The 13,994-nt window shown below is 50.0% G+C and overlaps 1 protein-coding gene across 1 annotated transcript; it reads left to right on the forward strand.

Annotated features, from left to right (window-relative positions):
- Window positions 1–1,974: 1,974 nt before the first annotated feature.
- On the forward strand, window positions 1,975–9,590 carry LOC137903637 (gamma-aminobutyric acid receptor subunit rho-3-like). The gene is made up of 10 exons (XM_068747765.1): window positions 1,975–2,105; window positions 3,902–4,014; window positions 6,529–6,596; window positions 7,006–7,229; window positions 7,340–7,422; window positions 7,656–7,793; window positions 7,989–8,141; window positions 8,219–8,280; window positions 8,382–8,513; window positions 8,698–9,590. The coding sequence occupies exons 1-10, from the start codon at window positions 1,975–1,977 to the stop codon at window positions 8,998–9,000; spliced, it is 1,407 nt and encodes a 468-aa protein (XP_068603866.1). The 3' UTR covers window positions 9,001–9,590.
- The last annotated feature ends 4,404 nt before the right edge of the window (window positions 9,591–13,994 follow it).

Raw genomic sequence — 13,994 nt, forward strand, 5'->3', positions numbered from 1 at the left:
ACACACACACACACACACACACACACACACACGCACTCTGCGGCACACGCACGGGGAGGTCGCCTTTCTCACACACCCTCCTGATGGGTGGAGCTTGGTCGTGATTGACAAATTTGCTCACACACACACACACACACACACACACACACACACACACACACTCAGGGCCTTCCGTAGGAGTCGGGGCCATGAAATGTCAGCGGGGTTCTCTTTAGTGCGGAGCCGCTTCGGGTACCGAGAGGCTGAGCAGCACCTGCTGCCGGGAAACTCGGGTGGGATTTCCTCCCGAGGCGGGTTTAAAGAAGGAGTTTGATCCTGAAGTCGCCGCTACTTCCCCGCGTGGAAAGAAACGAGACAGTCACAGATGACTCAGCCTTTGTTGTGAGCCTGGGACGTTTCAACAGTGTCAATGGTGTCATTCCACGCATGCCTTTCTGCAGGTAACCAAGTTCCTTCCGGGGGGGGGGGGCTGGTCTGCTCGGCTCGCTGATGGAACTTCATTCAGTCGTTGACCAGCGATAGACTCTGATCGTCTGAGGCCATTGATGACTGACCCGGGATCAGATTAGAGATGTTTTACCGCATCGATCGGACATTGCAAGCCCGCGCCTCCGTCATAAATATTTCACAGGGAGCTATTGCACCATTTATTGATACGTGGAGAGCAATTAATTTTGCCTTGAGACTTCTGTTATGATGTTATGAGGAAACCATCCTCTCACCTTCCTGGAATTTACGCAAAGTTTATAATTGGTCATAAAGGTAATAGGCAGATAACGGTGCCTGTGTGTGTGTGCGTGTGCGTGTGTGTGTGTGTGCGTGTGTGTGTGTGTGTGTGTGTGTGTGTGCTTATGACTTCCAGAGGGCTCTCGGCAAGGATGGATTAGACTCCGGGTCAAACCACAGCTGATATTGACGCTCCGCAAAGGAGGTTAAGGGTATGTTTTTGCTGTTTATCTGTCTGTGTGACTTTTAGCAATAACTGAAGACGTTAAAGGATATTGATGACATTTCCAGGGAATGTTGGGAAATTTACCACTAACAGATGATTAAATGTTAGAAGGGCAGAAGAGATCCTGGATTCTGGATCACATTGAGATTTTCATTAACATTGCAGTAAATTGAGCTACATAATTTGTTCCTCAGTATCTCCGTTGATTATTAACTGATGTTTATGGAATTTCACCCAATCATGTAGGATGGGGATCTCTATGTTATCACCGAATTTCATCCGAATTGGGTCCGGATTGCTGATATTATCAAGATTTTTCTAAAAACGGGGTAATAATATCGATGCAAATCCAATTACTAAAGTTATGTTTTCGTGGTTACGGAATATAAAAATATAGATAAAATAAATGTACGATCATAATTTTTGGTGCAAATCACAAAACAGGAGGACTGCACACACACACACACACACACACACACACACACAGGCCGAGGTGTGCGCAAACCTCATACAATCACACCAGGTGTCTCTTTTTTCATTGTCCCACTGAGGAAATCCTGATTACTGATTGGTTTGCGCGTTTGTGCGCGCCCGTTTGTAGGTTAGTGAAAGATTGCTGCGGCTGTAGATAAGAGGATTAGGGTGGAATTAGTGTCGTTCCTCTATCGCTGGACGAATGGATTCATATCGATTTTAATCAGACATAGAAAGAGAAACGGACAGACAGACGGCTGGAGGGAGAGGGGAGGAGGATGAGAGGATGAAGGTGCGCTGAGGGCGGCGGAGACATCAGGAGATTCCTGGAGATCAGCCGGGACGCTGCAGGGATACACGCATGGACTTGTAGGTGGACCCTCCAACCGGCGACTCATGCATTCACCTTATATGGACGTGTTGCGTCGGAGCGCCGCGGCTAACGGTTGACCCGACGCTCCACCGTTAGTCTGCAGAGCGACCAGGACGGAGGTGGCGCTGCTGGGATGCTGGCTTCGCGTCAGTCGTGGCGGGACAGCTTGTGAAGCATGAAGCCGGAGGTGCTGCTGGCCGTGGCCGTGGCCAGCCTCATCGCCATGGCGACCGGTGGCCGCCACTCCGCACGCAGGAGGCATAAGGAGGTCTTCCTCGGGGAGAACAGCAAGTTCAAGTTCGGAGGGTGAGACACAAATGGACAAGTTAATGAGCAAAAAACTGCTGGTGTGGCCAATAGGGGGCAGCAAAACAAGTTGACCTGCTAACAGGCTCAGATGCAACGTGAATTAGATCTCATTTATGTTACTTCTAGAGCCAAAACCAAACGTTGCTGTTTGCCTTTGTGGGTTTCAGAGTTTATAGTCCTTCAATTTTAATGACTCGTGTATAAAAAAAAAAATGAGATGAAGGCCAACCTGACGGGAGTGAAGACGTCTTGGATCTTCCTGTCAGCAGGGGGGGGGGGGGGGGGGGATTAACGGAGTCAGGTAGATGTGTGATCTACTTAACAGGCGACGCCGAGGCGGAAGCCCGTTCTCCTTCTGCAGGTCGGGTGATGTTTTAAGGTCGTGTCACTTCCGGTTTGGACCAGCTTTGTTTAGGAATGTTTCAAGTATAATTATGATCACACACGTGTTTTTGAATAAACCAGAAGTAATCCGTGCGTCCTTCCGGAACCTCATTCCCACGTCGACCTGTGGGGAAACCCGAACAGCGTGACCAGGCTGCTTGTCTCGAGCTGACCTGCTTCGTTCTGGAGAAACTGTTTGCTTAAATCTCTTTGTCGCTTTGAAATGGCCGATAGCTGATGTTTGTGTAGCAACGGTGGGGAAAAAAAAAACACACAATATGACCTCCATCCCGTGAGTAATGTCACAGCCCCGCCCTCGCTGCCTGACTGACAGGTGATCTATGGGAGGGATTAAAGCAATATGGAGATGAGTACCGCAGCAGGTACATGTACACGTCATACTAAACGTGTAAAATGTGATAATTATTGGTTCCAGATTCACAGATGTGACGATTTGCTGCTTCTTAATTATAATCATTAGAATTAAATGATTGATGCACGGCCACGTGTTTCTCTGCGCTGAATACTTTTCATGCTAATCAATTCTCCTGATTATACTTGGACTTTTACCAAAGCAACATTCTTAAGCTTGTGATCAAGTGTTTGTGGTATCTGTAGGTACATTCAAGTAATCCCAGATCACAGAGTAACTTGTAGTTACTTTGACTTCAGATGGTTTTTGGGTTCATTCTGCATCAGGAGACTTTAATTTGGGATTAATGTTGAATTTGGTTTGTTTTGGTGAATTGTTGTGTTTGTTTCAAGGTTAATTTAAGGGATTATGGAGATGGGATTTGGCTCAAATACGACGACTGAACTCACAATAATAGGGGGGGGCTCGGGGGGGCTCCCTGGCTTGTTTGTTTGGTGAAGGTGTGTGACTTTCAAAGAGGCCTTTAATCCATCGGCACCTAAAATCTCAGTTTTTATCTCTTCCCTCTGTGTTTCTCTGTGAACCACACGTGTGTGTTAAGTTTTTCCTTCCACCCTGACTTTATACATGAAGGTTGGAGAAGAAAGGCCTCATGGGAAACGTAGTGTAAAAGGCATGTTACCTGCTCCAGTAGCTGCTTCTATCAGTCCTGCTGCGGCACTGAGGTGCGATACGCAGCCAGATGTTTGTTGTGCGAGATCATGGAGTCACGCCACGCCTTTAAGGCCACGGCGCAGGGAAAAGGAACCAAAGTACTGCTGACGTATTCACTCCACAAATTATACTTTAAATCTTCATGGTCTTGTTTTTTTATGGTGTAAAATCTTAAAAGTCCGAATATCACGGATACGAAAGTGATCTGAGGGGAATGATTGATTAACTAGAAAACTGACGTGTGTGTGTGTGTGTGTGTGTGCGTGCGTGCGTGTGTGTGTGTGTGTGTGTGCGTGTGTGTGTGTGTGTGTTGTTTCTCCAGACGTATCGACTACAAACTGAAGCGGCAGGACAGCACGAAAACACTGCTGATAAAAAGTGAACAGCTTCTGAGGATCGAGGAGCACGACTTTGCCATGAGACCAGGCTTTGGAGGTCGAGCACACGCACACACACACACACACACGCACACGCACACACGCACACACACACACACGCCTCATTTCATCTCTCAACTCAGATGATTTAATCCACTCACACATCATCCAAGAGACAGAAATCACTCCCACGCCGATGATGCGCACGAGGTGGCTCGGTGGGTCAGCCTGACAAAGGATGCGTCAATCCCAAATCATCAAACCCCGACCCGGATTACAGAATCCCACCGCAGCACGGTGGCGTTGGAGCATTAATGCATTCGAAACGCAGGACTCTGTGTGCTCGCTCAAATGTCATTGTGTCCCTCCATGTGTTCTTGCGATATAATGCACGTGTGTGTGTGTGTGTGTGTGTGTGTGTGTGCGAATCGGGGGAATTCGTGAACATTAATCCGGATTATATCTGGAGCAGATGGAGGGGTGGGAAACCAACGGTCGACTGCAACGTAGAGCGAACAATAGTTGCCGACAAACAAAAACAGGATGCTACATTTTCTATGATTACTCGTATTAGTTACTAGTTACTCTCAATATTTAAAACCAGGTTTTTACCGTCATAACGGACAGAGGAAGAGGCGTGTCGCTGAAATGTGAACATCTTTTTACGTTTTTGAACAAAGGGCAACAAACAAATGTCTCTTAAACCAGCCAGAACGCTGAACCCAGGCTTCCTCTGACTTCCTGCGTGCGTTCAGGACTGCGAGTTCTTCTATATGTAGGTAGAACCGGTGCCACGCAGCGAGAAGGTTCTGAGTTCTGATCCACCTGAGGACCTGGAACTTTTCCGTGTTGAGCATGCATGTCCAAAAACGTTTAATACGTTGTCCTAAGTAGCCTGTAAGCGTGATTGTGAGTGTTTAAAGTTGTCGGTCGGATCTGATCTGACCTGAGCGTGTTCCGGCTCGAGGTCTGAACTTCGCCTCTCTAAGTATAAAACTACCCGCGACTCGTCCAGGACGCCGCTGTCAGAGATACTTCCTCCTGTTGAAATAAAGGTTAAAAAATAATTGGATATATATAATGTAAATGTATATACGTCTCCGTAGAGATGAACTCCGGCCTTCCTGTGACCCCGCACAAGATCAGAGGTTGCAGTGATGGATGGATCCTTTCATCTTCCCTCCGGGGCCGCATGCCGCGCTTTGGCAGCAGCCTCCGTTAGCTTTGTGTGGCAGCTTGTGTTCTTACCTGCGTCTGCGCTGCAGTCACGCACCCCCCCCCCCATGGTAGAAATCAAATACCATGCGTTTCATTTGTAACGGGATTAAAGTTCCAGATGAATGAGTTCAGTATTTCCCTCTTTTTGTGACGCACTGGAGTAGAAAACTTTAGTTCCTAAATGATTCTCATACATTATAGAAAACAATGAGCAGCGCTCGTACACGTAAAGCCGCCGGTTTAGGACATAAAGGCTGGGGGGGGGGTTTACTTTCATCACATTACACCGTGTCAATCCGAGCCGCTACGGCTATGCATGACTGACTTGAGTCTATGCCTGTAGGAAGCAAGTATATCAACTCTTAATCCCCCTCCACCTTTCAGCGCCGCCCTTCTTTTCTTGGTGTGGAATCTCAACAGATCGACGAGAGAATGAAGCTTCCGATCAGACTTCACAGCTGCTTCCTCCCCGTTATGACTTGCAGGAATTGATCCATACAGGCTTGTGTTTGGGGATTAAAGGAGTCCGTTCCGAGACGCACACAAAACATTTGGGGATGAAAAAGCACGCCGTCAAAGCTTCACAAAGCGCAATTTCCATGTGTTATTAGGTTAAATCAGCAGCAGCTGTAGATTTACCCAAATATAAATCCAGAGCCGGATGAGTGAACGAGCAAAACTTACAGTCACATAAAATACCCTCGAATATCCGGTTAGATAATCCTGAACAGCCAGTAGAGTTACGTTAGCATTATTATATTATGATGCGAAGCAGAAAGCGAAAAAACTTTAGGAGACACAAGTGTATCCTGGTTTCCCCTCATTTAAACAAGCAGCGTAGATTAAATGGGAAAAACAGAAGAAGAAGAAGAAGCAGGATCAAGACTTATTCGCTCTATTTATTATTTCATGTTCCGTTGCCCTCAGTATTGAGGAGTAGTGAATTAATTTGTAGATTCTCTTAATTTCTCATATGGATAAATCAATTATAGCCATATTTATTTTAATGCAGTTATTTGCTGAAGCTTCAAATAATCCAAATAAGAGAGAGTGCGTCTCGTTCTTCCAACATTCTCTAACGGAGAATCAGTCGTAAGGAGCAGAGCGATGGAGAGAAAAGTCACCTTCTGTTTCAGCCCCAGACAGTCGGCAGTGGTTGTCATGGTTACGCTAAAGGTTGAGTCTGCGATGGAGGCCGTTAACTGGTAGCTCTGTGGGCCGTGCTACCAGATTAACTTCATTAAATAACGTGTTTATCGAGCTGCCAGCGTTTTAGGATTGAAGTTATTCTACATGCACTTCACAGAAAAAAGTTGAGGTTTTTAAATCTGATGACGCTCTTCTCTTGTTTTAGGCGCTGCTATCCCCGTGGGCATCGACGTGCAGGTGGAGAGCATCGACAGCATCTCAGAGGTCAACATGGTGAGCGACCGCCGCTCAGCTCCAGCGCTAAAAAAAAAACCTGTTCCTGTAAACTAGTTTTAATAATCAAGCAATAGTCATCTTTAAATCCCAGGTTTATTTCATGTTTTGTTCTTTGGCTGCAGCAACTTCCCCCAGCAATGAGGAAGTGATAGTTTTCGTAATGTTTCGATATCAGAATCAGTCAATCGGTATTTTACGGCCTTTGTAGAGGAAGCGGGTTGCGCTGTCCCTCTGGCATCGCTTCCTGTTGGTCCATCTCATTTGGTTTATGGCCCCACGCTGGCTCCGCTTTCAACTCGCCGGCCTCTTATCAGCGACTTATTGAGTTCCTGCAGAAACGTGCAGAAAAAGCCCAAACAATCCCAGGTGAACTTTATTCCTTGGGTTGCGCCGGCGTGTCCTCCAGGACTTCACCATGACTCTGTACCTGCGTCACTACTGGAAAGACGAGAGGCTGTCGTTTCCGTCCCGGAACAACCAGAGCAGAACCTTTGACTCCAGGCTGGCGAAGAAGATCTGGGTTCCCGACGTCTTCTTCGTCCACTCCAAGCGCTCCTTCATCCACGACGCCACCATGGAGAACATCATGCTGCGGGTTTACCCCGACGGAAACATCCTCTACAGCGTCCGGTACGTTTATGTTGTGCCGTAAAGACACCCATGAATAAAAAAATAAACATTAAAGAGTGAGAGATGGTAAATTAGTGGTTTCCTTGGAGACGTCTGTTTGTGTGTTTCAGGGCCACGGTGACGGCTCTCTGCTCGATGGACTTCAGCAGCTTCCCTCTGGACACGCAGAACTGCTCGCTGGAGCTGGAGAGCTGTGAGACACACACACACACGCAAACACACACGCACACTCACACACACACACACGCACACACACTCACACACACACTCACCATAGTCTTATATCTTGAAGCGCAAAACTTGGGACATCCAATCTGTCTCTTTTTTTCACTTGTAATTTTTCCTCTATTTTCCATGACACTGAACACCTCTCTCTCTCTCTCTCTCTCTCTGTCTCTCGCTCTCTCTCTCTCTCTCTCATCACAGATGCTTACAATGAGAACGACCTGATGCTTTACTGGAAGAACGGGAGCGACTCTCTGAGGACGGAGGAGATTGTCCTGTCACAGTTCTTCATTGAACATTTCCACGCCTCCAGTGGCTTGGCTTTCTACAGCAGCACCGGTGTGTGTGTGTGTGTGCGCGTGTGTGTGTGCGTGTGTGTGGTTTAATAACTTGTGAGGTTTCCGTTTCCACCAGGATGCAGAAAGTGGCCCCCCTCCTAGCACTGATTTACTTTTGTTTTTACGTAGACTCATATTTGGTCCCACTTCTGGCAGCGATCGTTTGTACCCCTTTAAACTTGTGTCGTTCTGTCAGGTTGGTACAACCGTCTGTTCATTAACTTCATCCTCCGGAGGCACATCTTCTTCTTCATGCTGCAGACGTACTTCCCCACCATGCTGATGGTCGTCCTGTCCTGGGTTTCCTTCTGGATCGACAGGAGGGCCGTTCCTGCGCGCGTCTCTTTGGGTAACGCCAGACAGCCTGTCCGGATCTTTCTGAAGAAGACGTCTGTACGGTGACGCCTCTGCTGTCTCCTTCTGCAGGCATGACCACCGTGCTCACGATGTCCACCATCATCACAGGAGTGTCCTCTTCCATGCCTCAGGTGACGTTTCTTCTGGGTTTGGGTGTGTGGAGACGATATCATGAATCCTATATTTGCATATTTACGCTGGCTTATCTTTTGGATGTGTGTTTGTTGCCCAGGTATCCTACGTGAAAGCGGTCGACATCTACCTGTGGACCAGCTTCCTTTTCGTCTTCCTGTCTGTCTTTGAATACGCAGCTGTGAACTACTGCACCACGCTGGAGGAGATGAGGAAGATGAAGAGGGGGAAGGTCAGCACGGGGCACGAAGAGGGAATATTCCTGTATAAGATGCATTCAGGGAAAACAGGGAGGAAACAATGGGAAAGATAATAATAAGAGAGACTCAGGAAAAGTCATGTTTTGCTTCATGTCTCCCTCTACTGGTCAGAAAGAGGCATTACACCAGATCCTTCTGCTTTCTGCCCTTATTCAGATCCCATCCACCTTCAACGTCAGCCAGGCGATGGCCTTCGATGGCTGCTTCCATGACAACGACATCGAGCTGACTTCCTTCTCTCACATGGCGCCCACTATGACGTCTGACCCTCTCGCCACTCCAACCCAAACCTCAGACAGCCAGCCCACAGAGGGGACCCGCCTCCGGAGGCAGCGTTCCGTGCGTGAAAATGTGGACCTGCTGGTCAGCAACAGCTACTTGATTGACTCGTACTCCCGTCTGGCCTTCCCGATGTCCTACCTGCTCTTTAACACCATCTACTGGAGCCTGTACTCCTGATGCGGCGCCACAAACTCTCCGTGAACTCTGGCGAGTGTTGAGTCCTGAGAGCATGATGGAGGACTCCTCTCCACCCACAGGGCTGCGCCAAACCGAATGAACTCATGAACACAAGAGCTCTTTCAGCTCCAGCGTCATCACTAATCAACAGGGAAAAGCACTTCAGTTCCTAAGAGCAGCAACTCTTCATTGTGCACAATGATATTTCTATTTCTCTCATGGGAGTGGGTCGCAAGGTACTTTAACGGATCCCGAAGAATTTTACACTCTCTTGTTGATACCTTTCTTTACCTATTTCCTTAGCTAAATTAGTCAGGGGCCAGACTTCGATGGTTTGGGCGTGTCCAGAGGGAGGACGATGCAAAGGACAGGGTGAAGTGGAGAAGGTTGATTTGCTGTGGCGACCCCTAACGAAAGTAGTCGGAGCTGTAAATACTCCCTCCCTCAAAATGTCCTCCCCATCTGAATGAACGATGTGACTGGAGTCAAACACTGTTTATGAAGTTTAATTTTTTAATTTTGCTCAAAAGTGAATGTGTGTGTGCCATATTGTACATTTTATTTGAGTGTGAATATCGTGGTTTTTATCACCTTTGAGGCTGTTGAAGCTTCGTGATTATGTATGGTGTTTAAAATTAAAATGTCAAACATGACTAATGCAGTTTTGTTTTTTATTTTGTGAAAATAAATACCAGTATATTTACTTTTAACTCCTATTGAGTCAATAATGATTGGAAGCGTCTCGGAATATTTTCCTTGGGGATAAACAGACTAATCATATGCATAAAAAATGTGATGAATACAAAGTAAATTAATCTCTTTTTTTATTTGTAGTAGTGACGCAGAGGCTTTAAAACAGTATTAAGAGCTTTATTGGGATTAATAAAATATTTATTGTAAGCAAGCTGCCGATTGGACGGATGAAACCCGCCAATCAGAAGCTTTCTCTCTCTCTCTTCGCTTTCTCCCGAGTGGTGCGTTTGCGGTCCCGATAACAGCAGCGCTCGGAATACCCAGGAAACATCCCGCGGAGGTAATGCTGAATTTTAATTGAGGATATAACTGTAATTCTAACGTCACGTTTCCGTAGAAACTGCGTGTTTAATTCTTGGTTAAATTCATATTTTGTTTTGGAAACAAACGAAAACAAATTCACCATTCGCCACAAAAACATCCAGAAGCGAGGCCTGACTCCTGCGGCGGAGGACGAGTGACAGGTGCGTTCCTTGAAACAGTTAAATTATCTTGTACTGAATTTACTTAAAATTAATCACGCAGAGATCTGTTCGCGTAACTTCTACGGTAATGTTTGGCTGCAGTTAGCCCGCACTGACGTTGCTGTTAAGACTCGGTTAACTAGCTAACGGTGGAGGCTAATTTGGAACCCGTTCGGGTCGACTGTTTCGCCGGTACGGCCGCTTGGATAGTTTGTAGAAGCGGGTTTTTATTTCTGCCAAAAATTCTGCTCCCAAAAGTAGGTAAAAACAAACCAAATTCAAATGTAGCTCTACAATATTTAGCTTCATGAGCAGAGTTTAGGGAAGCAGCAGAACTCGACTGTAGATGTCTGTTTTGAGTAGTTTTAAAGGTGCACAGCGCGCTAAAAGCTTCTAATTTCTGTTTCGCAGAAGTAGAAAAGAGCCATTAGACATCTGATATATTAAATGTGCGCGTTATCTATTAATAAATAGTTTGATACGTTGATTGAGCGCACGAAAAGGTGGTATTTTATAACCGTGTATATCCGGTGTACTGTGCCGGAAGTCAGCCATTTTCGCGTGTGCCGCTATGTTGAGATTTGACCAACAATTCCGTAGTTTGCTTGTTTGTCTTCTGCTTGGTTTTAATCGATTAGTTATTGATAGAGACGTGAAGCTTTTGAGGCTTCTTCTTAATTGTACCGAAAAAAAGATTCAAAGCTTCAAAGCCTCAAATAAAGACCCTACCGGCGACCTCTAGTGGCCAGCTGCTGTTATAGCAGACATGATTTACACGTCTTGGTACCGATACACCGTCACTTCCGGTGTTTTATTGTGACGTTTCGGGACACCGACAGTGTTTTTTTTCTTTTGTCCAATAGAAACCCTAATTTCCTGCTCAAATTAACGGATTAGCGTTTTAATCTGCATCAGGTTTAGTCCACGTGGATAAATGTTTGTTGCCGTGCGACTCACTCTCCTCTCTCCGTTGCTCTTCCTGCCAGTCTCCGCTGTGATCATCGGTAGCTTTCGCCCCCGCTGAGCCCCCCCACCCCGACCCCCCCCCCACCTACCTGTGTCACATGACGACATACAGAAACCCTCTGCGTCCAGCAAATCTACAGGTGCAGTTGATGTACGGCGAGCTCGGCCCTGGAAATTACTTCCCCCAGGTACTGGCATTAGTACTGCGTAGACAGAAACTCGTGCTGTACCTGCGTACCTTCGGCAACGTAACTATTAATCATTTCGTAGGTCGAATTTATTCTCAGTTTCCAGTTTGAAAAGCAACTTTTATTGAAGATTTATTTATCTCAAATTTCCCCCCCGGGGTGTTTTTTGGAGAGTAAATGGGGAAAATCCATAAAATGCGATTTCTTCCATTGAGAGTATTCTGATTGTCGGGTCCAGGCAGCACCTCGGGTACCCGTCGTCCTCGCCGGGGCGCCGTTGTCCTCGCCGGGGCGCCGTTGTCCTCGCCGGGGCGCCGTCGTCCTCGCCGGGGCGCCGTCGTCCTCGCCGGGACGACGGACGAGGTTGGAGGAGGCAAAGTAGCGCAGCGGCGTGAGTCGAAGTGAAGCGTATCAGTGGGAGTTTCAGGGAGTGATGCTGCAGCGTTACTGCTCTCTGATTGGTCCCTGCAGGGGTCATGTGCTGACCCCGCTCAAACTGTAGCCTAACAAGGGCTTCCACGCACACACACACGCACACACACACACACACACACACACACACACGCACACACACACACACACACACACACACGCACACAGAGTGGTGTGTTGAGTGGCGGGGACATGTGAGCGCCTCCGCATTTGCTATTCTGGGTAGGGGAGGGGTGAAGGGGCCCGAGCCGGGGGGGGGGTCGAGGGTCGTTTCTCTTCCTGCACGTGGCTGAGCTGTCCCGAGGAGCTCCTCATGGTTGTGTCTGCGTTCGGCCACAGCAGTCTCGTGTTTTTACTCGCACTCCAGGCCGGAGGCGATGGGGTGCTGCTTTAGTAAGGAGGTCGCCCCCGTCCTGCCCAATGAGAGGAGCGGTCTGTTGCAGCCCCCGCGCCATGACGGGCTCAGGGAAGTGACCGAACGGGTCAGACGGCACGCCGCGGCTTTAGCCCAGCGCGTGCGTTTGGGCAGAGGAGAGACTCGGACGAAGCCTCTGGAAGACGATGAGGGACGCGAGGAGCCGGAGGACGAGGTCGGGACGGGGACGGAGACGGAGACGGAGACGTCTGCACCCGGCAGCGAGAGCGACCTGAGATCTGCTCACGGGGAAGATGGATCTATTATTATCATCGCAACCAGAACAAGCGCGCACGCGATGGATGAAGAGGCAGGTGGCCCCCGCTGTGCGCCGGCGTCGCCTATGGGGGTTCCGCGTCAAGGGGACCAGCAGGAGTTCAGCGTCGTCACGGCGACGTCGGGTCAAGACTTGGCGACGAGGACCCGCTGCTTCTACACCATCTGCTCTGTTGACGCGGACGACCTTGGGCTTGACCTCTCCCACGGCCGGCCCCGAACGGCTGGAGCAACCCCGCCGGCGGAGGAGGGGAGTCCGGAGCGCTGTCACGCCGCCGGCCCGTCACCGACCCCGACCCCCCCCGGAGGGCAGACGTCTCAGCCTGCTGCAGGCTTGTCCTGTGACCTGCAGCCCCCACGCAGCAGTCGGACGAACGCCGCGGAGCCGCAGACGTCCAACGGGCACACGCCGGTGACGCCACGCACGCCACGCACCGATGAGAGCGTCCTCGGGGAGGGGTCAAAGGAGATGACCGTTACAGGGGACTGTGTGTGGCGGGGGGGCCGCAGGACCGCAGAGGAAACGACGGTCGAGTTTCAAAAGGACGAACCGGATCAGGATGCGGATTCAGATTTTAACGCCGGAAGTTCACGGAGTGCCGCTTCTTCCGGGTTGGACGTCAGCCTGGAGCGGCGAGGCGAGGCGCTCGCACCGTCTCTGTCTGGAAACGGGGACGGGGACGGGGACGGGGACGATCTGGCGTTGGAATCGAACAGCAGGAGTCCCTTTACCGGCGCCGGATTCGCTGAGCGTGAGCAGCAGCTCAAGAGCGCCGATGGGAAACGCGAACACGAGGCGCCGTCTTTTAAAAGCGACTCGGGCCGGCGTTGTCCGAGCGTCCTCTTGAGCGCCGGCTGGACGCGCGGAGACGCTGAGGACGGTGACCGTCCCACCGAAGAGGCGTCTCCGGTTGAGACGAATGGAGAAGGCGAGCCGCCGTCGGCGCCGTCTGACGGCTTGATGGTTCTCAACACGATCACCGAGGACTCGAGTGCCGTGCGGCCGCCGCCCCCCGGCGGCGAGCTCGCTGTCGCTGCTTCCTCCACCTCGCCCTCCTCTTCGTCGTCTCCCGAGGGAGCCGAGCAGAGTACTCGGCAGGAGGTGAATTCAGCGCCGACGCCCGACGTCCCCTCAGACGCTGCCCCCGCCGGGACGCCGTCCCACGGCCCCGAGGTCCACGCCGACGGCAGCGTCTGTGACTCGCATGTGCTTCCTGATGACTGTCGGGACGACCTCGCCGTGGCCCCCGCCGACCCGGCCCAGATTGACGTTTACGCCTCGACCCCGTCCTATCAAATCCACCGCCTCTCTCGCGTCGGGGAGGGGGGGGCGAGGGAGACGGTGTCCGAGCTGCTCGGCGAGGACGGCGACTCTTCCGCCCGCCTCCTCTTTCCAGAGCCCTGGATCAGACTGGGTCTGGAGGAGGGCGGCGGCCTCGGGTGGGCCCGGGACGAGGAGCGGATCCCAGCCTCGGTGTCGGAGCTCCAGCCCTCCGTGGC

The sequence above is a fragment of the Brachionichthys hirsutus genome, chromosome 14 (genome assembly GCF_040956055.1).
Source record: "Brachionichthys hirsutus isolate HB-005 chromosome 14, CSIRO-AGI_Bhir_v1, whole genome shotgun sequence".
NCBI lineage: Eukaryota > Metazoa > Chordata > Actinopteri > Lophiiformes > Brachionichthyidae > Brachionichthys > Brachionichthys hirsutus.